This window comes from Panthera tigris, chromosome B4 (assembly GCF_018350195.1).
Source record: "Panthera tigris isolate Pti1 chromosome B4, P.tigris_Pti1_mat1.1, whole genome shotgun sequence".
Taxonomy (NCBI): Eukaryota; Metazoa; Chordata; class Mammalia; order Carnivora; family Felidae; genus Panthera; species Panthera tigris.
Window position 1 is genome coordinate 83272291 of NC_056666.1, and position 25139 is coordinate 83297429.

General features: G+C 46.5%; 3 protein-coding genes across 5 annotated transcripts; 2 read left to right on the forward strand and 1 right to left on the reverse strand.

Moving 5' to 3' along the window:
* Positions 1-520: 520 nt before the first annotated feature.
* On the reverse strand, positions 521-4147 carry METTL1 (methyltransferase 1, tRNA methylguanosine). The gene is made up of 6 exons (XM_007074995.2): positions 3695-4147; positions 2801-2964; positions 1641-1825; positions 1437-1550; positions 1176-1277; positions 521-1012 (listed from the first exon to the last, which is right to left on the reverse strand). Exons 1-6 carry the CDS (start codon positions 3805-3807, stop codon positions 857-859), a joined length of 834 nt encoding a protein of 277 aa, XP_007075057.1. The 5' UTR covers positions 3808-4147; the 3' UTR covers positions 521-856.
* EEF1AKMT3 (EEF1A lysine methyltransferase 3) lies at positions 3871-11813 on the forward strand. 2 transcript variants are annotated; one of them, XM_042992638.1, is made up of 4 exons: positions 3871-3889; positions 4379-4604; positions 4723-4834; positions 9933-11813. In XM_042992638.1, exons 2-4 carry the CDS (start codon positions 4428-4430, stop codon positions 10322-10324), a joined length of 681 nt encoding a protein of 226 aa, XP_042848572.1. In that variant the 5' UTR covers positions 3871-3889; positions 4379-4427; the 3' UTR covers positions 10325-11813. The 2 variants fall into 2 exon arrangements, with proteins under 2 accessions (XP_042848572.1, XP_042848571.1); XM_042992637.1 differs by lacking the exon at positions 3871-3889 and having other exon boundaries at positions 4322-4604.
* A 251-nt stretch (positions 11814-12064) lies between these two features.
* On the forward strand, positions 12065-24158 carry TSFM (Ts translation elongation factor, mitochondrial). Of its 2 annotated transcripts, XM_007074996.3 has the most exons (6): positions 12065-12159; positions 12435-12608; positions 13224-13352; positions 16670-16792; positions 21156-21243; positions 23581-24158. In XM_007074996.3, the coding sequence occupies exons 1-6, from the start codon at positions 12103-12105 to the stop codon at positions 23985-23987; spliced, it is 978 nt and encodes a 325-aa protein (XP_007075058.2). In that variant the 5' UTR covers positions 12065-12102; the 3' UTR covers positions 23988-24158. The 2 variants fall into 2 exon arrangements, with proteins under 2 accessions (XP_007075058.2, XP_042848573.1); XM_042992639.1 differs by lacking the exon at positions 16670-16792.
* Positions 24159-25139: the final 981 nt, after the last annotated feature.

Here is a 25139-nt window from a genome sequence, read left to right on the forward strand (position 1 = left end):
ACAAACTCCGTCCTTCCAGCCATGGGAGTCTGGGGCTTGACGAGCAGAAACAAAGGAACTTTTGCAAGTTAGAAAAGTTCAGAGATTTCTCTGGGCTCCTGGATGGAGCAAGGGCTAAGTGTTTGCTCTGAACCTCCAGCTGACTCAGTCCTCTTTGGGGGGGGATTTCTAGTCAGCAGCTGATTTTCACTTTTAGCCTCAGAAGCCAGCATAGTTTAGTTCTCTGCTCCTCACTCCCCCACCCTGCCCCTACTGGGATCTGTGCCAGTCAGTTAGCTCTGAAGTTCTGGAACCGAAGGTCAACATGAAAAAGGAGAGGGTCTCTGTGCCCCCCGGCCCTGACTCTCCTGAGACAGCAACAATAAAGGCAGCAGATTCCTCGGGTCAAGTCTCAGGCAGGGAGAGGATGGGGGAATGGGAGAAGGCACGGGACACACGCTCTGGTCTTTCCTGAGAAATAGCAACCCACGTATACATGTTATCCCCAGGACTGCAAAGTAACACAAGTGGACAGGCGATCTGAGTCTAGCAAGCAGTTTAGATGGACAGTGGAGAATTCCATTCATCACTCCAGCTGAGAAGGAGAGATCCCAGAAGGAGAAGGAAGTGCTAAGGGAGAGCAAGACCCCACATCCTTCCAAACATCCCTTCTGGTTCAAGGTCTTTTGACCTTCCTAGTCAGTTTCTTTTGCTTTCTGCTGGTGGTAGAGGGGCAACAAGGTGAGGTCAGGGGTAGTTGTGAATCCCAGGTTTCTGCCCTGGGCAGTTTCCCAACTTCTTTGAAAGACTGTCGCCTCTTGGTTCTGGCAGTCTCAGCTCGGAAGGTCCAGGGGTCAAGCTAAGGCAAGGTAAGCAGTCAGTGGCCAAGAGAGGGGGGATTAGGAGTCACTGCCTGGAGGGTGGGATCCTGTATTCTTCGGAAGATGGCTGGGAAATTCTTGCCTCCATTGCGTAAGACTTTCTTTCCCTCTTCGGTTGAGGTGCCCAGGTGTCCCACAATGGGGTCTTCAGTCTGGGAAAAGGAAGAATCCAATAAATCCTTGCCCACCTTTCAGGTTGCCCCTGGCCCTGAGACTCCTATCTCATCCCCCTGGCACTGAGCTGGGTTCAAAGACTACAGAACCACTCTGGAAAAGGCCTGCATCTTTGCCATTTCCTTTAGGCCACCTACTTACCAGTTCCTCCAGAGGCACACGCTCAAACAGGGGGTGCCTTTCAAAATGGGTGCACATCCAGTCGTGTAGCTCCAGCACATCCGTTATGGTATACACCAGCCCCTGCACAGGCAAAATCACTCTAGACAGGGGGCTGCATGCAATTGAGCGGGGAGCTGATGGGAGAGGTGGTGTGAGTCCTACATGCACCCCCACTGAATCCTTAGTGGAAGGTCTCTGAATAGGCCACTCACCCCACCCTCCCTCCTACTCCCGACTCACCCCGACTCTAAGCACGTAGGCATATTCTGCCAGCAGTGTGGGACTGATGATTCGCCACTTGTGCTTCGTCCGCTTGAAATGTGGGTCAGGGAAGAGGAAGAACATCTTTGTCAGCTGTGAGACAGACATGCATCGACAGGGTTGAAAACCTGGCCTCCGTGCCTCACCTGCCTACCAACCTAACCCATGGGAGCCCCTCCCCACCTGGCCCTTGCGGAAGAAGTTAGGAAGATGTTTCATGGCATTGCTACGGAGACAGGCGATGTTCTGGAAGCCACCTCCAGGAGCTGCTCGTAGGGCCCGAATCCGGTCCTGTACATAGTCTGAGACTTTCACCCGGATCTCCAGACCCAGAATCAGTGTGTCTGGGAACAATGGTGATAGTTCCACTGGGCACAGAAATAAGAATGGAATCGTCAACCTCATACTGGTTTTCATACACTGGTTTCCATACACCTCATACATGTGCAGGGTTTTCACACACTGTCTCATTTAATCCTCGTAACACTCTGTGGTAAATTGTGAAGATGACAAAACTGAGGGTCAGAAATGCCCAAGGTCTTAGAGCTAAGAAGAGGCAGAACTGGAACTTGAACCAAGGTTTTCTGCCACCAAGTACCATGCTTTTCCTCTCTCTGTCACGCTGTTACCTCTATGGGAAGAACTAAAAATAGGGGTGCCTGGGTGGCTCAGTCGGTTAAGCATCCAACTTTGGCTCAGGTCATGATCTCACGGTTCATGGGTTCGGGCCTGGCGTCAGGCTCTGTGACACAGAGCCTGGAGCGTGTTTTGGATTCTGTGTCTTTCTCTCCCTCCTCTGCTCACACTCTCTGTCTCTCTCTCAAAATAAATAAATAAACGTTAAAAATAAAAATAGAGAAGTGGCCGGGCATGCACGACTGGGACGATACAGACAATACAAGAGTAACCTGAAAACATGGGAGTAGAGCAGAAAGAATGAGTTCTGGTGAATAAGGGGGGAGGGGAGGAAGAGTGGTGGAATCCCTGAGAAAGACAGTTCAGGATCACTGGCCACAGTGACTAATCTCTGACGCTTGTGCTGACCAGCTCACTGACCCGGCACCTTGCAGGTGAAGTGGCTCAAGTAGGGAGTGAGGCCGGGGTGGGGCCAGACAGGACAACAACCCAAGTTCTAAGAAGCATTTGAGACAACACCCTCCCTTCTCCAGGGCAAAGGCCACAGACCCCGAGTACAGGGAAGGTAGAGGCTCTCCACACTGATGTCACAGCACTGGTGTCTGGTCCGAAGGGGAAAGGCCAACTATGGCCCCCACCAAACCTGCTGAGGTAGCAGAACCCAGGCATTGCCTCTCCTTGCCCTAGAGAAAAGGCCAGAATGTTACCTAACAGGCCACCATAGCCACAGCCTATGTCTGCAAACTCTACTTGGGCCGGAGCTCTCTCTTCATTCTTATCCTTTGGGTCATCATGGCTCTTATTTTGAGTCAGTGGAGCGAAGAACTCTGGGTATAGCTCAGACCAGTCCATATCCTCTGGCTTCACAGGGCTATTGGAGAGAAGACAGGAGAGACATGAGAAGGTGGGTCATGCCATTGCAGAAGTGGTACTACATGTGTGTGGGCGAATATGTAAGGGTGGGAGGTAAATGGAAAGAGCATTTCTCAAAAATTCTGTTAACAGTGGGCCCTGTGGTCTCTAGGAGACACAATGGAAACCACCCTTAACCCCCAGTGTGAATCATAGGCCCATCATGAGGCTCATGATTGCTGACCTGTCCATCCTCCACTTCTAGGAGTTGATGTGACTCCGGTCAGGCAGCTCTCCTTTCTGGGGCACAAGTTCCCCTTCCCCCGGAGACTGACTGACTAAGGCACTGGGACCTTACTCTTTTTTATGTGCTTTATGGTAAGAGGACAGAGTAAGGGGTGGGCGGGATTCATGTATATGTTTGTCTTTTTATTAAATCCGATCAACGAAACCGAAAGATGGAAACGCTATTCTGCCTGCATCACTCCAGTCTCAGCAAGTTTCTCTCTCTCCCCAGACTTGGGCCGCCACTGAGACTACCGCCAGAAGCCACGCCCCCTCCCAACCCTCCAACTCCGCCCCCGCCAAATCTCCGCGTCCTACCCCTAAAGCTGACGTCACTCTGCCGATTATCCCTTGTCTGAGACCCTGCTGACCATCCCAGCACAGTAGTCTTTCCCGGCTGCTGCGAGCTGCTGCGAGCATTCCTCCCTCCTTTGCCTCCCGCTGCTCCCGTCCCCCTCACTCACTACCGCAGCGTGTGGTCTGCCATGGGGTTGGAGTGAGCACGTTGCCGGTAGTAGCGCTTCTGGGGCTGCGGGGCCTCGGCTCCCGCCGCGTCCCCAGTCTCGGCTCCCGCCATGATCCCGGCTCCGGGTTACTCCACTGAACCCACGTGGAGACCAAGGCCCGAGTCGCACGATAATGACGCAGTCAGGCAGGTTGTGAGCAGACCCCGCCTTTTAAAGACCCAGAGTGAATTCGGTGGCCCTCGGCGCGGAGGGCCGGAGGGGGTCAGAGCCCGAGGGCGCCTTTGAGGCACCGGTCTCCTGCTGGGCTGGCAAGGCTTGACTTGGCACCTTGCCTCTTTGCTTAGCCCGCTTCTGCGTGGTCTGGGTTACCATCCTAGTTGCAGGCACCTATGCACCCCGCAAGTGAGAGGGGTCCCAGGACCCCGCTTCCTACACAATTGATCCTCGCTCCACCGCCCCCACCCCGTACCCGGGTCTCAGACCAGTCCGCCAGGGCCTGCCCCCCGTGGTTCGACGTGGGCCCCGTCGGGTGTCTGCTGGGGACCGGAGCGGGAGGGGCAGCTCCTCATCCCACCTCCAGGAAGTCAAAGTGCAGGAGGGAGGGCGGACTCGGGGAGGCGGGGCTCGGTGCCACCGAGGAGCCGAGTGGACCCGCAGCCCCCCACCCCTACCCCGCCTCAGATCCGGGATCCCAGAGCTGGACGCGGTGTCCGCGCGCTCTCTCGGCCAGATGGCGGACCCCCGCGCAGATCCTGAATCAGAGTCCGAATCCGTGTTCCCGAGGGAGGTGGGGCTCTTTGCCGACTCTTACTCGGAGAAGAGCAGCTTCTCTTTCTGTGGGCACGTGCTGAGCATCACACAGAACTTCGGCTCCCGCCTTGGAGTGGCCGCGCGAGTGTGGGACGCGGTGAGGAGTGGGCGGCTCTGGACGAGGGTCCCAGGGAGGTCCAGATCCCCGACTCCCACTCTCCCATATGGAGCCGTCCCCGCAACAGTTTTTTTCTCTCTCCCTTTTTTCCCCGTAGGCTCTGAGCCTGTGCAACTATTTCGAAAGTCAAAATGTGGATTTCCGAGGCAAGAAAGTGATCGAACTGGGCGCGGGGACGGGCATCGTGGGGATCTTGGCTGCGCTGCAGGGTGCGTGAACTTCGTGGCAGGAGGGAGTGGCGGGGACTGGGTGGTGGAGGAATAGTCACTCCCTGGATTCTTGGGAGAAGGGAGTGGTTTGCAACCAGATCAGTCTCTTTTTAACACAGTGTGTGTGTGTGTGTGTGTGTGTGTGTGTGTGCGCGCGCGTGCGCGCGCCAGAGAAAGCACCCAGGGTAGTTGATTTGGGGGCCGGAAATAAAAATCGGGCAGGCTTTAGAGGAAGGAGTTGTTTCCACCTTTTTGCTCTTTGTGCTTTCGTGGACAATGCTGTCACTTAAAACCGCCTTTGCGGTTTTTGTCAAAATGCATATGTGGGGGGGGGGGGACTCTGTAGGGGGAGCAATCTGCATGTATTAAACCTCAGGAGTGCTTTATAATTTTATCATGAATATATTTTAGATTTGTAAGGCTTTGACTGCTTGAGAGAAATAAGCTTGAGTTTCTGAGGGTTAGGGTGTGTTTTGTGGGAAGTGGGGTAGGAATTAGGCACCACAGACTTGGGAAAGGAAAAGGGAAGGGAAGTTTTGCTTCACTTTTGTCAAGAACCCAAAACTACAAAGGAAACATTTCCTTAATTTATAATCTAACGGACAGGCAAAACCTCACACCCAACACACTCATTTAAAACACTTATGATGTCAATGCAAATTTCTTCATTCATGGGAATACAACTAGGTCACTTTCAGGGAGGTCTTCCCAGAGGCAGGCATTCATTCTTCTCTTCACTCAATCAGTATGTACTTGGAGTCTTCTATGTTCCAAGAATCATGCCAGGTATTGAGATACAACAGTGAGTAAGACAGATTTCCTGTTCCTGAAGAGCTTATGGTCTAGTGGGGAAGGTAGAGGAAGATGTTCCAGTACTGGAATTATGGTGATGTATGCACAGAGCCAGTGGACATGCTCTGGCTATGTCTCCCTTGACTCCCTGGGAATTCATCAAGGGAAAGCTCTGTCCAATGAGAAGGTGAACAGTGTGAACACAGCAGGCTCAGAAAGAACCAAGGGAGTGTTAAGAGCAATTTTCCACAACGGATGAGCAGACGAGAGGTGTGCAGTTATGCTAAAATGGGAGAAAAGTGTGGAATATGGATGGGAACACCTGTTTCTATATGCTCGAAGACTGGCTTCACCTCCTTTGCCCCTGATTCAGCTGCCAAGTAAGAAATCCGGGTGTCATCTTGTGCCTTGCCCTCTCCCACTCACATCCCTGCAATCAGTCAATCCTGGGGGTCATATGTCCTTAATATTTCCCCTACTGTCTGCTCCTCTTCCTCCCATCTCTAGTTCAGGCCACTTCCCTGGGTTTTCACAAGTGTCTTCCAGCTTTCCCCTGGGAAGTTTAGCATGCCTAAATTAGATCTTATGATCCTCCTGAACCCAGGCTTCCCCATCCCAGTTAATCAAACCATCATCTCCCCAGTGGGAAACCTAGACATCACCTTTGACATACATGCCCCTTTTTCTCACCCCCATATCCATTACTCAACTCCTACTGATTTTATGTCCTAAAAGCCTCTTGAACTTCATGTTTTTCCATCGACACTGATGGTTCCTCAGTCCATGCCTCCACCGTCACTTGCTTGGATTACTACATTTAGTCAAACTTGTCTTTCTGCTTTGAATCCTTGCCCCCACCTAGACCTCTGCCCACTCTACCCAGCAGTCAGAGTGATCTCTTCAAGAATGCAGTTGTACTTACCTTTCACCTCCATCTTTCAATGACTTCTTGTTCTTTCAAGATCAAACCAACACCTGTAGCATGGCCTCCAAGGTCCTGCCTCCCTCTCTGGACTCTTTTTGTGCCCTCCCTCCCTTCTTGTACTCCTCGTGCTACATCTTGGCCTTCTGTCTGTGCCTCAAGTCCATCTTGATGTTCCCATCCTTGGAGCCTTCACACAGACTACTCTCTGTCTGCAGTGCTTGGATCACCTGGTTAATTCATACTCATCCTTCAATGCTCAGCTCAAACATCCCTTCCAAGGGAAGGCCTCTTTGATATCCCCACCTCCAGGCTAAGGTGGGCCCTCGTAGCGTATACACAACTGTGCTGACTGGTTTCATTTTAAATTTATTGTTATTAACCTCAGGTGAGTCCTTACCTGCCACCCAGCTAGTCTATTACACTTCCCTTGCTTACCTTTTCGCCTTCAAACCTGCCAATGCCTCCTCCCCCGTCTTCACCCTCAGCTGATGACTTTCTTGCCCATCTCTTCTGATTGCTTCTATTTTCTCATAGAAAATGTCCACATGTTCTTATCACAACGTCTCCTCACCTGTCTATATCTTTTTTAAGGGTTGCCTTCTCCCCTGTTACCATGGATGAACACATTGTGCCCCTAGTTAAGGTCAAGCCCTCCACTTCTCACAAGACCCGAAACTTCTCATCTGCTCAAAGACATTGTTCCAGCAAACCTCCTCCCCACTCCCAGTCCCCCTGCATTATCAGTTTTTCCTTGTCTCTGGAACATTCTATGTGTGTGTGTCTATGCATGCATACACATCTATATCTATATCTATCTATCTATCTATATGGTATTTTTTCTCCTATCTCAGAAGGAAACTGTTGGTTGTCCATATTCCTTCAGTTACCACCTCATTTCTCTGTTCTGCTTACAACAAAACTCCTCAAAAGAGTTACTTGTCATTGTCTGTAGTACCTGTCTTACTATTCTTCCCTCCATCTGTTCCACACTTCCACCCCCAGTTGCAGGAGTCAAGGTTGTGAGTTTCATTTCCAACTTTATTTCCAACCAGAGTCGGCCATGAAACCACCTTACTTGACTTTGCAGCATATGACTGCCCTTCCTCCTTGAGATGCTTCCTTTTGTTTCTAGAGTACCACACCTCTGCCTTCTGCTTACCTCACTGGCACTCTTTTCCAATCTCCTTTGGTTTCTTTTTATCTTGACAAATGGAAGTTTGAGTGTCCCAGGGCTCAGGAGCAGTCCTTTGACCCCTTCTGTTTTCAGTCTACACTCACTCCTGAGCAATCCCATCACCTCATGGGTTTAAATAACCTTTCTATGCTGATGACTCTATAATTCCCTCCTTTCCATCTCCAGACTTGTTTATAGAACCTCCTGCCTACTGATATCTTCATGTGGTTGTCTGGGGGGGGCATGTCATGCTTAGTGTGTTCAGAAAGGAACCCATGATCTTCATGTCTGGTCCTGCTCCTCCTACAGCCTTCCTTCTCTGGGTACATAGCAATTCGGTCTTCTAGCCAGTCAGGTCAAACATCTTGGACCCGTCCTCAACTTCTGTCTCTCTCTCTGTAGTATTTCGTATCCAATCTGTCAGCAAATCCTGTTGACTGTACCTTCAAAATCACTCAGGATCTGACCACTTCTTAGATGTTGCTACTGCCCTGGTTTAAACCACCATCACCTCTCACCTGGGTCACTGTAGCTGCCTCCTAACTGGTCTCTGGTTCTGGCCTTACCCCTCTGTGGTCCTTTCTCATCATAGCAGCTAGAGTGATCCTTTTAAAAGATATTTATTTTTAATGCTTATTTCTTTTTTGAGAGAGAGATAGCATAAGCAGGGGAGGGGCAGAGAGAGAGAGAGAGAGAGGGAGGGAGACACAATCTGAAACAGGTTCAATCTGTGCTGACAGTTCAGAGCCTGATGCAGGGCTCGAACTCATGGACTGCGAGATCATGACCTGAGCTGATTTCAGATGCTTAACCAATTGAGCCACCCGGGCACCCCCAGAGTGATCCTTTTAAAGCTGAAGTCAGTTTATGCCATTCTTCCACTTAAAATTCTCCAATAGCTTCCTGTCTCAGTAAATGCCAAATTTCTCACAGCCTCCTTACAAGGCCCTGGTGAGGATCTGGCCCATGCTTTCCTCCTCACCTACTCTGCTCCAGCCACCGGCCTTCCTGTGGACACACTTCTGGTGCAAGGTCTTTGCACTTGCCAGTCCCTCATTTGGTACATTTTAGCCTGAGAGGTCCACATGGTTTGCTCCATCATTTCCTTCAGGTCTTTGCCCAAACATAATCTGTGTAGTGAGGCTTTTCCTAACCACTCAATTTAAAATCACACTCCCTGCCCCCTCCCATAAGCAGTTCTCCCCTTTCTCTGCTTAACGCTTCACCATAGCGCCTATTACCATTTGATGAACAGTGTCATTCCTTTTACTTGTTTCGTTCATTGTCCACTTTTTGCCACTAGACCATAATTCCCATGAGCGGAGGGATTCTTGGCTGATTGGTTCACTGCTGTATTCTCAGCACCTGGCATATAGGCACCTAACAAATATTAACGAAGAAAGGAATCCTTAGTACTTCCTGTTCTGTAACAGTCATCATGATCATGATTAGTTTTGCAGTACCTAGTGTAAAATAAAACTCAAAACCTCTGAAATAAAACCCAAGGAAGGCTGAGGTTTTATCTTGCTCACCACTATACTGCCAGAACTTAGTGGGTGCTCGATACCTGTTATTTCTTGCATGAATGAAGCTTTCTGAAGTGCTAATCTGATTATCTTCACTCTCTGCCTCTACCTATAAAACCCACCACCCTCGGGATCAAGCCTGAGTCTCTTCAGCATGTCGTCATTATTCTCTTGTCTTGACACTTTTCTCCTCCCTTCCACATGCCCTAAGATTCAGCCTTCCTTGAATATGCATGCCTCTCACCACCAGGCCTTTGTACTTTCTGTTCTCTGCTTGGAAGGCTCCACCTGACTAACTAACTCCTACTTGTTCTTTAAGGCTTGCTGAGGTCATGTCTTCTGGGAAGTTTTCCCGACCCATGAAGTTTGGTTTCGGTCAGTAGAGGCTGGGTGCGCAGCCCATGTCCAGCTTGGTCCTGCCCAGGCTTCTGCTGACAGCTGATTGTTGTGTGTTGGGCAGAGAGGTTGAAGATTAGCTCAGAGGGAACGCTGATGTTATAGAATGTAATGAGAACGGCAGTGGGTGAGATGGAGGTGAGGGTAACTAAAAGCCAAAATGTTCACTTTGGGCTGTCAAGACACTGTCCTCTAGGCCCTGAGGTCTCTGGATCTTCTGGGCAGGAGCCAAGACCCCTCGATTGGTCCCTCTGACTTGCATTTCTCCTCCTTCCTCTCTCTCAGGGGGGGATGTTACCATCACTGACCTGCCCCTGGCCCTAGAGCAGATCCGGGGCAACGTCCAGGCCAATGTGCCGGCTGGAGGCCGGGCCCAGGTCCGCGCCTTGTCCTGGGGGATTGACCAGCATGTCTTCCCCGGAGACTATGACCTGGTGCTGGGGGCCGATATCGTGTACCTGGAGCCCACCTTCCCGCTGCTGCTGGGCACCCTTCAGCACCTATGCGGGCCCCATGGCACCATCTATCTGGCCTCCAAGATGAGAGAGGAGCATGGGACAGAGAGCTTCTTTCAGCATCTCCTCCCCCAGCATTTCCAACTGGAGCTGGCCCAGCGGGATGAGGATGAAAATGTCAACATCTATAGGGCCAGGCACAGGGAACCAAGACCTGCTTGACATCACCCTTCTGTTCCTCTGAACCCCTTGTCCTAAGAAAGAAACTGCCATATCTCCAAAGTCATAAACACAAGGAAGAAAAGTATGGGTTTCCCTCACCTCTCTCTTTCCTCCTTTTTTGTCCCCCCCCCCCCCAGATGCTCTTAGGCAAGCGCAGGAAGGTGCCTGCTTGCTAGGAGTCTCAGAGCCCTAACAGCACTGGGTTAGAGCACAAAGGAAGTCCCCAGCTCTTGTTCTCAGAGGAGGAAGATAGGAGGGTGTCCAGGATTTCTAGGGGCAGGGGAGGCATATGGGAGGTGAGAGCAGTGGCTGCAGAGAGACTGTCACTGAACCTTTCTGCTCCTGCTCCAGGAGGATGGATTCCAGATTCTAATGGAATTTCTTTTAAAGGGAAAGAAGATCATTTCTGCATCCAAAGAACTCTGGCTTTTGTTGGGGTGGGGGTGGGCGCTAGGAAGGAAGAAGCCTCAGACCAGCCACTTCTTGCTTCTAGAGTCTGGTGGGACCATGGCCCTAACTGGGTCAAGTCCTCCCTGCCCTGAAGCCAGGGATAGGCAGCAAAGTTGTCCTTTGGACTCTAGCTTCTTTCATCTATTTTCGAGCTAGAGCCCTGACCACTAAGTACTAGGTTCTTCTCATCTTTGATTTTTCTTTAGGTTTCCAAGTGCTGTCGGTCCTTCCTTCCCAGCATGTTTTGTCTTCACCTCTATTCTCTCCCTGCTGTGGTGTCTCTGCTTGGGGCTCTCTTTACATACTCCTTGGGCCACATAACACCTCCTCCGGCCTCCTGGCCTTCATTCTCTCCCCTTCAAGCCATTTATCAAACTCTTGTGATCTTCCAAAATCAGCTGTGACTGGCTTCTGCTGCCTACAGCAAGAATAAGCGCCTTGGCTTGGTGCTCAGTCTATCCTGTGTGACCCCAAACCACCCTTCCATTGCATTTTCAACTGGTTTCCTACATGTACTGCAACCCCTGGGCAAATTACAGATGTCTACTCTGTTCCCTAAATCCACACCCAAACTTCCTGCTTTCTTCATTCTTTTTGATGATTCCCTGCCTGGAAGGGCTATTTCTACCTGTCAAAATCTTTATTACTCTTAGCCTCTTTCCTGAAAAAAGATTTTACTGAGCCTCTTGTTTGGATGTGATTTCTTTCTCTCTAGAGACCCTGTCACTGTTCCTCTTATGGGTATGTCTTGGGTGGTCATTGGTACCGGTTCCCTATTTTCTCGCCATTAGATTACCTTGGAGGGTAGGGCTGGGGTTTACTCCTCTCTAATTCCGTGAAGCGTAGCACACCTCGCGGCATATGGTAGATGTTCAACAATTATTTTGCTCATTCAACAAGCATTCACAGGGTTTGTTGAAGGGACTCCACCCCTACCTCCTCCCTAGGCCACCTTGGCCAAATTTCTGAACCCACCCGCCTACCTTGCAGTTTGTCGTGTCTTAAATATATAATGACTGTGAAAGATGAAAGTAAATAAAGAAGCATAAAGTGTTGCCGCATGTCTTGGATTGTTATTTTGCGACGACTTTGTCTCACGGTTTGCGTTATTTTCACCGAGAGCGGGGAGGGGGGGCGCGGTAATTTCCTTGCGAAATGCAGTTGCGGAAAGTGAAGCCGAGTTGACGAGCGTGCCCACCCCCGGTCAGCAGGTGGCGCTGCCCTCGCTTGTCGCGTTGAAGTGGAGAAGTTTGGCCCCGCCGCCACGCCGTAGGCCTGTGGCCTCACTGCTGAGCCAGCCGCCGGAAGTGTGTTCGGGGGCCAGAGAGATGTCGCTGCTGCGGTCGTTGCGCCTCTGCCTGGTCGCGCGGGCCGGGACCTACCCGGTGAGGGGTCTTGGCCTCGGCACCGTCCCGCTCTCCTTGCACATCTCCCGTGCGCTTGGAACGCACCCTTCCCTTCCTCTGTCCCCCCGTTCGACTCCGTCCCATCCTTCCTCCGACCTCAGTGTTTCTTCGCGGTCCAGTCCCCGGTTGGCTGCCTTTCCCCACCCCCCGGAGCCCCAGTCTCTCCTAAGGTGGCGTCCCTGCTGACGTGCTTTCGGCCTCCCGGTGCTGCTGGCTGCTTCCTGCTTCTCATACCTTTCTTCTCACCCCTGCAGGCGGGGCCCCTTCAGCTTCAGTCGTCTCAGCCCAGGCACACATTTCACACTGGGCCCAGGTTGGCTTCCTCGGCCTCCAGCAAGGAGCTTCTCCTGAAGCTGCGACGAAAAACAGGCTACTCCTTTGTGAACTGCAAGAAAGCTCTGGAGGCTTGTAGCGGGGATCTCAAACAGGTGTGGGGGAGGGGGACGAGGGGAGCGGGACGAGGGGAGCGGGGCGGGGTAGTAGGGCCTGACCTCAGTGTCTCAGAGAGGTGCTGCCAGGGAGCAGTAAATCAGACCTGCTGCCCAGTGGCCCGTAACGGCACAGCTCTAAATAGGATTCTGGCTTAAAATGACAACCTCACCCTTTTACTGTGTTTTGGCCCTAGAAGCAATGAGCTCAGGATCCCACGGTTAACAAACCGTATTCCAAGCACGACTGCTGTGCTGTTTCCTGCTGCTTGGAGCCGACAGGGCTTGTGTGGGCTTTGGGAGTCAGACCCACCAGGACTTAAACCGTGATCTTGGACACCTTACTTAGTCTTTCAGAGTTGCATTGTTCTTGTCTGTATAATAAAAATGCTATTGTCTGCTCCATAGGGTTGTGAAGATTAAATTTATCCAGAGCACCAGGCGCTGGTGCTGGTATTTGGCAGTCGGTAGGCTGCCAGTAAATGATAGACTACTTTAGTTTCCGTTATAGGATTAAAGAGAAGCAGAAAGAATCAGGGAACCTGAACATACTGTAGAGCCCCTTTCAGTTCTAAATTCTGTGACTCCGTCATCTGCCTTGTTTTCAATTTATAGGCAGAGAGCTGGCTCCACAAGCAGGCCCAGAAGGAAGGCTGGAGCAGAGCTGCCAAACTCCACGGCAGAAAAACTAAAGAAGGTCTGATTGGGCTACTTCAGGAAGGAAACACAACTGTATTAGTAGAGGTGAGTTGTCCGAATTCCAGAGACCAGGAGCACTTACCTCTTGGGTGTGAAGCTTTGTGGTAGATACTTTGCATTCTTTTTTTATTATTTTATTTTGTTTTGTTTTTCTAATTTACATCCAAGTTAGTTAGCATATAGTGCAACAGTGATTTCAGGAGTAGATTCCTTAATGCCCCTTGCCCACATAGCCCATCCACCCTCCCATGACCCCTCTAGTAACCCTCTGTTGTTCTCCATATTTAAGAGTCTCTTATGTTTTGTCCCCCTCCCTGTTTTTATATTATTTTTGCTTCCCTTCCCTTGTGTTCATCTGTTCTGTGTCTTAAAGGCCTCGTATGAGTGAAGTCATATGATATTTGTCTTCCTCTGAGTGGCTAATTTCACTTAGCATAATACCCTCTAGTTCCATCCACGTAGTTGCAAATGGCAAGATTTTGTTCTTTTTGATTGCCGAGTAATACTTCCTTGTATATATATACACCACATCTTCTTTATCCATTCATCCATCGATGGACATTTGGGCTCTTTCCATAATTTGGTTATTGTCGATAGTGCTGCTATAAACTTGGGGGTGCATGTGTCCCTTTGAAACAGCATACCTGTATCCCTTGGATAAATAGTAGTGCAATTGCTGGGTTGTAGGGTAGTTCTAGTTTTAGTTTTTTGAGGAACCTCCATGCTGTTTTCCAGAGTGGCTGCACTAGCTTGCATTCCCACCAGCAATGCAAAGGAGATCCTCTTTCTCCGCATCCTCACCAACATGTGTTTTTGCCTGAATTTTTAATGTTAGCTATTCTGACAGGTGTGAAATGGTATCTCAGTGTGGTTTTGATTTGTATTTCCCTGATGATGAGTGATGATGTTGAGCATTTTTTCGTGTGTCGGTTGGCCATCTGGATGTCTTCTTTGGAGAAGTGCCTATTCATGTCTTTTGCCCATTTCTTCACTGGATTATTTGTTTTTTAGGTGTTGAGTTTGATAAGTTCTTTATAGATTTTGGATACTAACCCTTTATCTGATATGTTGTTTGCAAATATCTTCTTCCATTCTGTCGGTTGCCTTTTAGTTTTGCTGATTGTTTCCTTTGCTGTGCAGAAGCTTTTTATTTCGATAATGTCCCAGAAGTTCATTTTTGCTTTTGTTTCCCTTGCCTCTGGAGATGTGTTGAGTAAAAAGATGCTGCGGCCAAGATCAAAGAGATTTTTGCCTGCTTTCTCCTTGAGGATTTTGATGGCTTCCTGTTTTACATTTAGGTCTTTCATCCATTTTGAGTTTATTTTTGTGTATGGTGTAAGAAAGTGGTCTAGGTTCATTTTTCTGCATGTCGCTGTCCAGTTTTCCCAGCACCATTTGCTGAAGAGACTTTCTTTATTTCATTGGGTATTCCTTCCTGCTTTGTCAAAGATTAGCTTGCCATATGTTTGTGGGTCCATTTCTGGGTTCTCTATTCTGTTCCATTGATCTGAGTGTCTGATTTTGTGCCGGTACCATACTGTATTGATGATTACAGCTTTGTAATGCAGCTTGAAGTCCAGATACTTTGCATTCTTAAAGAAGAGATCTAAAAGGTTGCTGGAATTAAACTGTTGTGGGGCACCTGGGTGGCTTAGTCAGTTAAGCATCTGACTCGATTTCAGCTCAGGTCATGATCTCAATGATCTTGTGGGTTCGAGCCCCAAGTCGGGCTCCACACTGACGGAGCAGAGCCTGCTTGAGATTTTCTCTCTCTCCCTCTTTCACTGCCCCTCCCCCACATGCATGTGTGTGCTCTCTCTGTCTTTCGCTCTCTCTCTCTCAAATAAGTAACCTTAAAAGGAAAATAAACTGGTGAGACCACAGTTACTGTGAACTCACATAAGTGTAGAAATGCACAGGTGTGTTGACAATTAAAGGCCCAGCAGTCAAGAATATTATAGATATCCCCCAGTTTTCAAAAGCTTGTGTCACACACCCTGCTTTTACAAAAGACTTATATTTGTACCTGTTTTTGTTTTTTGTTAACCAAAGAAAATCTAAAGAGTACTTTCACTTTTATGAAAAAGGGCAAAAAGTGAGAATAGCATTCAGTGTTGGATTTGCACTGAGCCATTAAAGAGGCAGGGGATACTGTAGCAGTGAGAGTTGCCCCGCCAAACTTCTTCCCCCATGAACTATACTCAGCTTCCAGCCACCACAGCTTTGATCTTTGTGAGCATCTGTGCTTTATGTGCATTTATTTTGTGCATCCATTTCCATATAAATGAATGGTAATTGATTTTTCTGCTTTGTGCCATTTTAGCTTACGAAAGGTTTTATAGGAACACTACTTTTGGATAGTGGGGCAAACTTGTGCTTCTGAATGTGAGTCTCCTGTAGCCTTACACCTTTTCATGGATTGTTTCCTGGAACAGATTTTAAAGCCAGGAATTTATATTAATTAGTTGATGGATAGCAAGTAGCTGGTTTTTTTGTTTGTTTGTTTTTAATGTTCATTTATTTTTGAGAGAGAGAGCATGTGGAGGAGGGGAAGAGAGAGAGGGAGACAGAGGATCAGAAGCAGGCTCTGTACTGACAACAGAAAGCCCGATGTGGGGCTCATACTCACGTGCTATGAGATCATGACCTGAACCAAAGTTGGACACTTAACTGACTGAGCCAACCAGGCGGCCCAAGTAGCTGTTTTAGAGGAGGTTTAGGGGCCTTAATTGGCGAAGAATCAGATGGGGATTAGTATAGAGTGAGAAAAGGAGATAAGCACGCTGACAGCCAAAGTGGTTTGGTGTTGGAGGAGGCTGGAGAATGAGGTGATGAAGGCCTACAGCCACAGGCAAGTAGTGAACTCGTAATGAATCCTTTGGGGACACCATGGAACCATCTTTTGAATGTGTGGGTCATTGCTAATTCACTGGCAGAGCAGGAACCGCTTCATTCAGTTTCTGACTTCAAGCTAGGAGAGGAACTGCAGCTTTAAAATTCTGGGGTCATTAAATGTCCATCGACTGATGAATGGATAAAGAAGATTGTGTGTGTGTGTGTGTGTGTGTGTGTGTGTGTGTGTGTGTGTGTGTACATACATACACACAATGTAATATTACTTGACAATGAAAAAGAATGAAATCTTGCCATTTGCAAGATGCAAATGGAACTGGATGGAACTGGAGGGTATTATGCTGGGTGAAATAAGTCAGAGAAAAAAAATTAAATTCTGGGGTCATTTATTTCTGTCTTCTTGAGCCTGCAGCTTGTTCTACAGTACCTTGGTTTACTCTGCAATCTTAAGGCACTTTGGGAAACCATCAGTGAACAGCTTACACAGCCATATAACTTTGTTCCCACAGGTAAACTGTGAGACAGATTTTGTTTCCAGAAATATAAAATTTCAGCAGTTGGTCCAGCAAGTAGCCCTGGGCACCCTGTTGCATTGTCAGAACCTAAAGGATCAGCTCTCCACATACAGTAAAGTGAGTTGTGGGGACTGTCAACATGCTGGGTTTGCACACACACCCCTTTCTTCGGGTCTTTGCTGTTCTCTTTTTTCAGACGTTCTCATGGGTCCCTTCCTTGCTTCCTGTCCCTGCTTAAATGTTCTATCTTTGGAGAGGAGTATCGTTCCTCCTGTTGCTCTATTCCCTTATTTTGCTTCATTTGAGATTTTTTGTTATATACTTACATATTATGTTTTTATTTATTTATATATTGCCTTTCCCAACAGAATGTGAGAACTTGTCTTTTCACTACTGTGTGTCTGGTGAAAGAGGAGTGGGCCCAGCATTTGGTTCGGGCTCATTAAATCTGTGTTGAATGAATGAATGCCAGTGGGGCAGAGTCTGTCAAGTCAGGGGAAGCTTTGTATTCTGAAATCTAGAATGGCCTAGAGAGGATTTCTAAATACAGGTATTGGAGGAGGCACAATTTAGGAGAATAGGCATATTCTTGTCCAAAGAGGATCAGGATGGAATTATATCAGTCTACCTTTGGTTCATCCTTACTATTAAGGCAAAAACAAACCAACTACTCAAAATAGTTTTTTTATGTTTAGTACCACCTTTTTCCTCCTATCTATCCTTCTCTTGAGAGCTCATAGTAACTGTTAATTGTTACTGGCATTAAATAGTCATTATATGGAAAACCATGTGGTGATTATTGAGTATTGAGTAGATGAGCCACTTGAGCTACAAGTTCTAATTTTTTTTAAAGTGTATTTATTTTTGAGAGGAAGAGAGAGTGTGCACAGGGAAGGGGCAGGGAGAGAGGGACAGAGAGAACCTGAAGCTCACTAACCATGAGATCATGACCTGAGCCGAAACCAAGAGTTGGATGCTTAACTGACTGAGCAACCCAGGTGCCCGCCCCCCTTTTTAATGTTTATTTTTGAGAGTGAGAGCGTGAACAGGGGAAGGTGCAGAGAGAGAGGGGAACAGAGGATCTGAAGTGGGCTCTGAGCTGACAGCAGAGAACCTGATGCAGGGCTCAAACTCATGAACCATGAGATCATGACCAGAGCCAAAGTGGGATGCTCAACTGATTGAGCTACCCAGACAACCCATTTTTAACTTTAATTTTGAAAAACATTCGGACTTACAGAAAAGTTGCCAGTGTTTTACAATAAGCTACTTGTATTTTTATGTAGATTCACCATTTATTAACATTTTGACTCATTTGCTTTATCACTTTTTTTTTTTAAAGCTTATTTATTTGAGTGAGAGAGAGTGCACGCACAAGGGAGGAGCAGAGAGAGAGGAGAGAGAGAATCTCAAGTAGGCTCCACGCTGTCAGAGCAGAATCACAAATCATGAGATCATGACCTGAGCCAAAATCAAGAGTCAGACACTCAACCAACTGAGCCACCCAGGCGCCCTGCTTTGTTACTCTTTATATACATCTTATTATTATTATGACTATTTTATTTGATTTTATTTTTAAGATTTTATTTTTAAATAATCTCTACAGCAAATGTGGGGCTCGAACTCACAACCCCAAGATCAAGAGTTGTATGCTCAGCTGACTGAGCCAGCCAGGAGTCCCATCAATATTTCAAAACTTTTTGCAAGTATGTTGCAGACATCAAGACCCTTTTCCCCTTGAACACATTGTCTCCTGAAAATGACATTCGTCTATGTAACCACAGTTTAGTAATCACATTTAGGAATTGAAACATTGATACAATATTTTTATTTATATAACATATGATAACATTCATATTTTGCCAGCTAGCAATTTTTTTTCTGATCCAGGACAGTGCAGTACAGTTGGAATTAAGTGTATTGCAATTACTTGTATGTCTGTTTAGTCTCCTTTCTTTCCCTCAGCCTTTCTTTGTCTTTCATTACATTGACCTTTTTTTTCTTAAAAGATTTAATTTTTAAATAATCTCCACATCCACGGTGGGTCTTGAACTTACAACCCCAAGATCAAGAGTTAACATGCTCTTCTGACTGAGCCAGCCAGGTGCCCCCATTGACATTTTTGAAGGGTTTAGGACAGTACTGCAGAATAATCTTCAGTTTGGGTTTGTCTGATGTTTCTTCATAGAGTATAGATTTTTAGCATGAATATTAAATGCTTATTTATTTTTGAGAGAGAGAGAGACACAGAACGTGAGTGGGAAAGGGGCAGAGAGAGAGAGAGAGAGAGAGACATAGAATCCGAAGCAGGCTTCAGGCTCTGAGCTGTCAGCACAGAGCCCGATGCAGGGCTTGAACTCACAAACTCTGAGATCACAAACTGAGCCCAAGTCGGACACTTAACTGACTGAGCCACCCAGGTGCCCCTTGGCATGAATATTTAATAAGTTATCCTGAATTTTTCTCAGAATATCATATCAGGAAGCATGTAATGACTGTTGGTCCCATTATTGATGTTAATTTTGATCTCTTCTTGGTTAGGGTGTAAAGTTATTCTGTTCCTCTTTGTAATTAACAAGTAATCTGTGTGGGAGATTCTTTGAGACTATGTAAATGTCCAGTTCCCCAAAAAACTTACCTGAAAGTATTAGCATCCACTGACTCTTGTCAGGGTCAGTTATTTAATTTATTAAAAAAAATTGGTTTTAATGTTTTTATTTTATCTTTTTTTGAGAGAGAGTGTGAATGGGGGAGGGGCAGAGAGAGAGGGAGACACAGAATCTGAAGCAGGCTCCAGGCTCCAAGCTGTCAGCACAGAGCCCAACGTGGGGCTCAAACCCACGAACCGTGAGATCATGACCTGAGCAGAAGTCGGACATTTAACTGACTGAGCCGCCCATGCGCCCCATGTCAGGGTCGTTTATTACTATGATAGTTGCATAATGGTTATATTTTTAACTCTTACAGCTTCTTTTACATGTATTAGTTTTATCAGTTGGCATTCTACCGTAAGAAAGACTTCTCCCTATGTTTAGTGATTTACTTAGTACTAGCATCAATGCATGTATTATTTTATACAATATGTCATAATTCATTATATGATCCATTATTTAGTTTGATGCTCAAATTATCCCTGGATTTGTCCAGTGCAAGCTGGCTGTACTGACCGTTTGAATATGTGCTCATTATTTTCTGAATATTTCCTTACTTTGTGGCATAACAAGATACTTTGGGCCTATGTCATACTTTCCTTGCCCCACCCGTGGAATTGGCCACTTCTCCAAGGAGTCCTGATCCTTTTTAATGGGGGAATAGTTTTTAGAAACCAAGATCTGGTCATTACATATGCTTATTTCGACTGAGATGTCATTGCTGCTATGCTCTTTCAGCAGACAGATCCAGGAAGAGAGAGACAGAGAGTATTTGTGGGTCTGTGTGTGTCCGTGTGTATCCTAGTCCTCCATCACAGGGTTCTTCCTTTCCTTCCCCCATTCTATATTTGTATCTTTCTTCTCTCACAGTTAGTACACTTGGCTCTTAGCAACTTCAGTATGTTTACTTGTTTACCCATTGGTATAATACACACTAAATTGCTTTAGAGTTTCTATACCTGACCACTGCAAATAACAAACCTATTAAGGAGTTCAAGATTTCTTTGATCTTCTTTTTTTTGTTTTTACACTTATGTGGTCAAAGGACTATTCTGAAAGTTACTTGGATTAGTTTTTATTCCCCTTTCTGTGAAGTTACGTTATTCGTTTGAAATATAGTTAGTCTTATGTTTCTGTTTAGTCAGTTTCGGTTTTACCTAAGAATTCTCTTTAATCTAATTTTGTTTGCAAATATGTAAAACATTCACAAGATTCTGAAAGTTAAAACTGTAATGCACACACACAGATCTCTCGCTACTTCTCTCCTTTGTACCATATTCTTGTCCACTCCTGTAGATAACCAGTTTCATCGGTTTTTGGTTTTCCTTTACCTTTTTTTGCAAAACTCAGCATATTTCTATAAATACTACTTTCTTACACAAATGGTGGTGTACTATACATGTGCTCTTTTAAATTGCTTTTTTCACTTAATACTGTATCCTGGAAATAATCCATAGCAGCCTTTGCAGATCTTTCTTTCCTTTTTCCTTTCTCCCAGCAGCATGGTTTTCCACTATGTGGCCGTGCTGTGGTTTATTCAACCAGTCTTTGAGCTTTAATGTTTTATGATTGTTTGAAAATACTGTTCTTGGTATCTAGGAAATTACAATTTAAAAAGTTAGGCCAGAGGATGGGATTGGGATGGAATTGGGGGTGGTGTGGTGATAGAATAAAATATTTATAAAACTGTTACATCTTTGGCTTATTGAAAACATTCATTTGTACGTAGTTGTCTTAAATCATTTTTTGAGAAATACGCTATTTTTGCCTAGACTCTTGACCATTTAAATAGGACAGAACTGATTCATTCATTTTCTTTATGTGCTAAGGGCTTCTTGAATTCCTCCGAGCTCTCTGAACTTCCCGCTGGGCCTGAGACCGAAGGCTCTCTCAAGGATCAGCTAGCCTTAGCAATTGGTAAGTATTTGTAAGCATTGTGGGAGCTGGAAGTTGAGAACTGGATCTCATGGTATCTTTGGTATTCTCCACACCCAGATCAAGAATCACAAACTCATGTGCCTACATGGGTCAGATGCTATGAATGTGGGAAGTGGGTCGTGTTGTGTGTTAGATACTAGTGAGCTGTAGGCTCCTTGAAAAGCTCACGCTCTGCCGAACGAGACCATTACCAAGCCCCAGCCGTTTGTTACCTCGGGGTCCCAGTGTGGTCAGAATTTTTAAATTCCTTTAAAAGAATTTAGCTTTGTATGCAAAAATTTTAGTTTTTTGGCTATTTGCTGCTAATCACAATCATTTTCGGCACTGCAGGCCTCACTTTACTGACCAAACTAATAAGCATGTCTTCAGGCAGGGATGGCCTTTGGCACCTTCCAGTTGACTACTTCTCTCTCTACACTGTGGGAGAAACAGTACATCAGAAGTCATCTCACCTTCTTTATGGAGGGATCCAGGAATATTTTGGGGTGTCGTGTGTAGGAATTTCATCTCTTTTTTAGAACAATCTGATCCTGAATTTGTGAAGGTACGTTCTCTCAGAACCCACTGGCTGCAGGAACCACATCTGGGTCATTGTGCCAGAACGGGTGGGGATTTTGCTTTCTTTCTACATGTCCTTGATGGAAGCAGGGAAGTAGGGATGGGGTTGAGCTTGCTGGGAATTTACTACTCATCCGACGTTTCCAGTCAAGACATCAATTCTTTTTATCAGGTTATCTTGAAGTATGTATAATTCAGTGAGTCATAGATGAGAAACCAGGCAGACAGCTGTGAATGAGACTTATTAAGAAATTCTGGAAGAACTGGGTGTTTTAGCCATGTCAATTTCTGAGAATTAACTATGGTTTGGATGCTTTGAGTAGTTTTTTTTGTTTTTTTTTTTTTTTTTTTTTAATGTTTATTTTTGAGAGAGAGCATGAGCAGGGCTGGGACAGAGAGAGAGGGAGACACAGAATCTGAAGCAGGCTCCAGGCTCTGAGCTGTCAGCACAGATGTGGGGCTCGAACTCACAACCATGAGATCATGACCTGAGCTGAAGTTGGACACTTAACCAACCGAGCCACCCAGGCGCTCTGAGATGCTTTGAGTAGTTTTAAGATTTATTTTGATTTCTGGATACTCCCCCGTTGAAGACTCTTAGATAGAACTATGGCTAATGCAGGGATATATACCCAGATCCCTTTTGGGGTCTTCTGCTCCTTCCTGCCTTTTAGCTTATTTGAATTTCTGTTAGAGACAGGGAAAACTGGAATCATGTTTATTTGTTTTTTTTTTGTTTGTTAATAAGTTTTTTAAAAGTTTTTTTTTTTATTTTGAGAGAGACGGGTGGGGGAGGGGCAGAAAGAGAGAGAGAGAGAGAGAGGGAGAAAGAGAATCCCAAGCAGGCTCCATGCTGCCAGCGCAGAGCCTGACGTGGGGCTCAAACTCACGAACTGTGAAACCATGACCTGAGCTGAAACCAGGAGTTGGATCCTTAACCAACTGAACAATCTGGATGCCCCATTTTTGGTTCTTAAAAACAACTCTGAAAATGTTGCCTTTTTGTTTCTGATGGGAGGAAGTTGAAACTATCTGATGACTTGGGGTTTTGGATTTTCTGGGGCTTTTAGAGTTGTGGACTTTTTCCTGATACAGTGGACGATGATGAAGAGTTGTCTGTGTCAGTTAACGGTGATTTTCGGAAGGGATGGTAACTTGGGGAGGAAGAAAACTCTTACTTGCTTTGGACTGAGATGTGGGTTTTACTTCCAGCTCTGCTGTGTGACCTTGGGCGGGTAGCTTGAGGTCTCTAAGCCTAAGTTTAAGGTAGTAACAATAGCCCGCATTTGAGTGTCACTGCGTGCTAGATACTGTAGTTATGTGCTTTTACATGTGTTTCTTTGTGTATTTCTCCTAAGAACCTTCCTTTCCGGTTATCTTAAGCAGTGTCCTCTCCATCTTACAGAGGAGGAAACCAAGGCTTGATAAATTAGTAAATGGGGTTATGTCCTTAAGTGGGTTGCCTAAGGTCATATAGCCGGTAAGAGGCAGAACTGTGTGACACCCTAGCCTGTGTTTTTAAATCCCAGGGTGGCACATAGTTGGTGCTCCATAAAGGTGTTCTCTATTTCTCCCACCCCCACCCGCCTACACACCTTTTCCTCTTTCACCTGCAGATGGTATCTTTCCATCTTAAAGCATTTCCACAGTATGCGTGCAGAGGACTGTCTTCCAGACTTGACCATCTCTATCCATATTTTGGTACTACCGCAGTCATTATCTCCTGGAAGTGTGTTATCTGCTTTTGCTTTCTTATAGGGAAACTGGGAGAAAACATGACCCTTAAACGAGCTGCATGGGTGAAGGTGCCAGCTGGGTTCTATGTTGGCTCTTATGTCCACGGAGCAATGCACAGCCCCTCGCCCCACAACCTGGTGCTGGGGAAGTACGGGGCCCTGGTCATCTGCGAGACATCTGAGCAGAGAGCAAACCTCGAAGACCTTGGCCGCCGCCTCGGGCAGCATGTGGTGGGCATGGCCCCTCTCTCTGTCGGTTCTTTGGATGATGAGCCTGGGGGAGAGGCGGAAACCAAGATGTTGTCTCAGCCATACTTGCTGGATCCCTCCATCACATTGGGACAGTACGTGCAGCCTCAAGGGGTGTCTGTAGTAGACTTTGTGCGGTTTGAATGTGGAGAAGGTGAAGAGGCAGCAGAAGCTGAATAGGTTCCAGAGACTTGGCCCGGGAGGAAATGCTTATTCTTAGCTCCGGACATCGTTATGAAGAGAAGTTATTTCCTGAGCGTCTTCAAACCCAGAATTTGTTTTTCATTTGCATTTATAATGAAGCGATAAACTCAAAGGGTAAAGTTATTAAATAAAATTATATAATAATGAGAGTAGAATCTTTTCCTTGTTTGCATAATGCTGACTTTAGCTTTTCTGTCCTTACTTGTGGGAAGTTGTAGAAAACAACAGGTGGGCTTTATTGAGGTGACCGACAGTGTCTGCGGGGACAGGCAGGTGTAGTCATGCTGCTGCTCCCCCCAGCGTTATCCCTAAAATGTCTGACTCAGTTTATCTTACTGCTTCTGTGACCTGGGACTCTTGTTCTGCTTTAGACTGTGCTTCTATCCTGGAACTTCCCCAGTTACATTACTTCTGCCACATGGATTCCTGGGGAATTGTTGACTCAAACTTGTAGTTGTCTGGAAAATGTGGTTCATTTTGTTGATGTCTGTAGTGTGCTTTGAAGGCTGTCTGCAGTGGTATACATGCTGGGCTGGCCTCATTACTAAAATCAGTACCACATGGCTCTATTTGTCTTTTGGATAATGGGAGTGTAGATGGGTGGGGACGGAGGTTTCCTGGACAGCTGGAAGGCAGATTTTGGCATTCTTATGCCAGAAACAGGATGTACAGTGGTCCAGTTATCCCGAGAACTCACTCAGCAGTGCCTCTTTATACCCAAGGGCTGAGACATTTCTCCCAACATAACAAAATAATCACCGTAAGAGGCAAACCCCAAATACTGAAAAGAACTATTTTCTCATACAGATATCTTTACTTGAAAAGTTAAAAATCTCTGGCACATACAGATCTGGGCATTTGGATTTTGACTTGGGGTATATATGCAAATAACTTCGGTGATTGGTGGGTTAAACTGATTTCGGAAATACGGATCTTAAAATTTATTTATTTTAAAGTTTACTTATTAGAGCACGCACAAGCGAGGGAGGGAGGGGCAGACAGGGAGAGAGAGAATTCTAAGCAGGCTCCACTGTGCTGTCAGCACAGAGCCTGACTTTGGGCTCCAGCTCACGAACTATGAGATCATGACCTGAGCTGAAATCAAGAATCTGACGCTTAACCGTCTGA

Bases quoted from the DNA above. Each gene is read 5' to 3' on its own strand.
- TSFM (XM_007074996.3), top strand. From the start codon at position 12,103: ATGTCGCTGCTGCGGTCGTTGCGCCTCTGCCTGGTCGCGCGGGCCGGG. The intron at 13,353-16,669 runs GTGAGTTGTCCG...TTGTTCCCACAG, and splicing joins ACACAACTGTATTAGTAGAG to GTAAACTGTGAGACAGATTT. The intron at 16,793-21,155 runs GTGAGTTGTGGG...TTATGTGCTAAG, and splicing joins AGCTCTCCACATACAGTAAA to GGCTTCTTGAATTCCTCCGA.
- EEF1AKMT3 (XM_042992638.1), top strand. From the start codon at position 4,428: ATGGCGGACCCCCGCGCAGATCCTGAATCAGAGTCCGAATCCGTGTTC. The intron at 4,605-4,722 runs GTGAGGAGTGGG...TTTTCCCCGTAG, and splicing joins CCGCGCGAGTGTGGGACGCG to GCTCTGAGCCTGTGCAACTA. The intron at 4,835-9,932 runs GTGCGTGAACTT...CCTCTCTCTCAG, and splicing joins GATCTTGGCTGCGCTGCAGG to GGGGGGATGTTACCATCACT.
- METTL1 (XM_007074995.2), bottom strand. From the start codon at position 3,807: ATGGCGGGAGCCGAGACTGGGGACGCGGCGGGAGCCGAGGCCCCGCAG. The intron at 1,826-2,800 runs GTAACATTCTGG...TTCTGTGCCCAG, and splicing joins TGGCTATGGTGGCCTGTTAG to TGGAACTATCACCATTGTTC. The intron at 1,013-1,175 runs GTAAGTAGGTGG...TCCTTTTCCCAG, and splicing joins GTGTGCCTCTGGAGGAACTG to ACTGAAGACCCCATTGTGGG.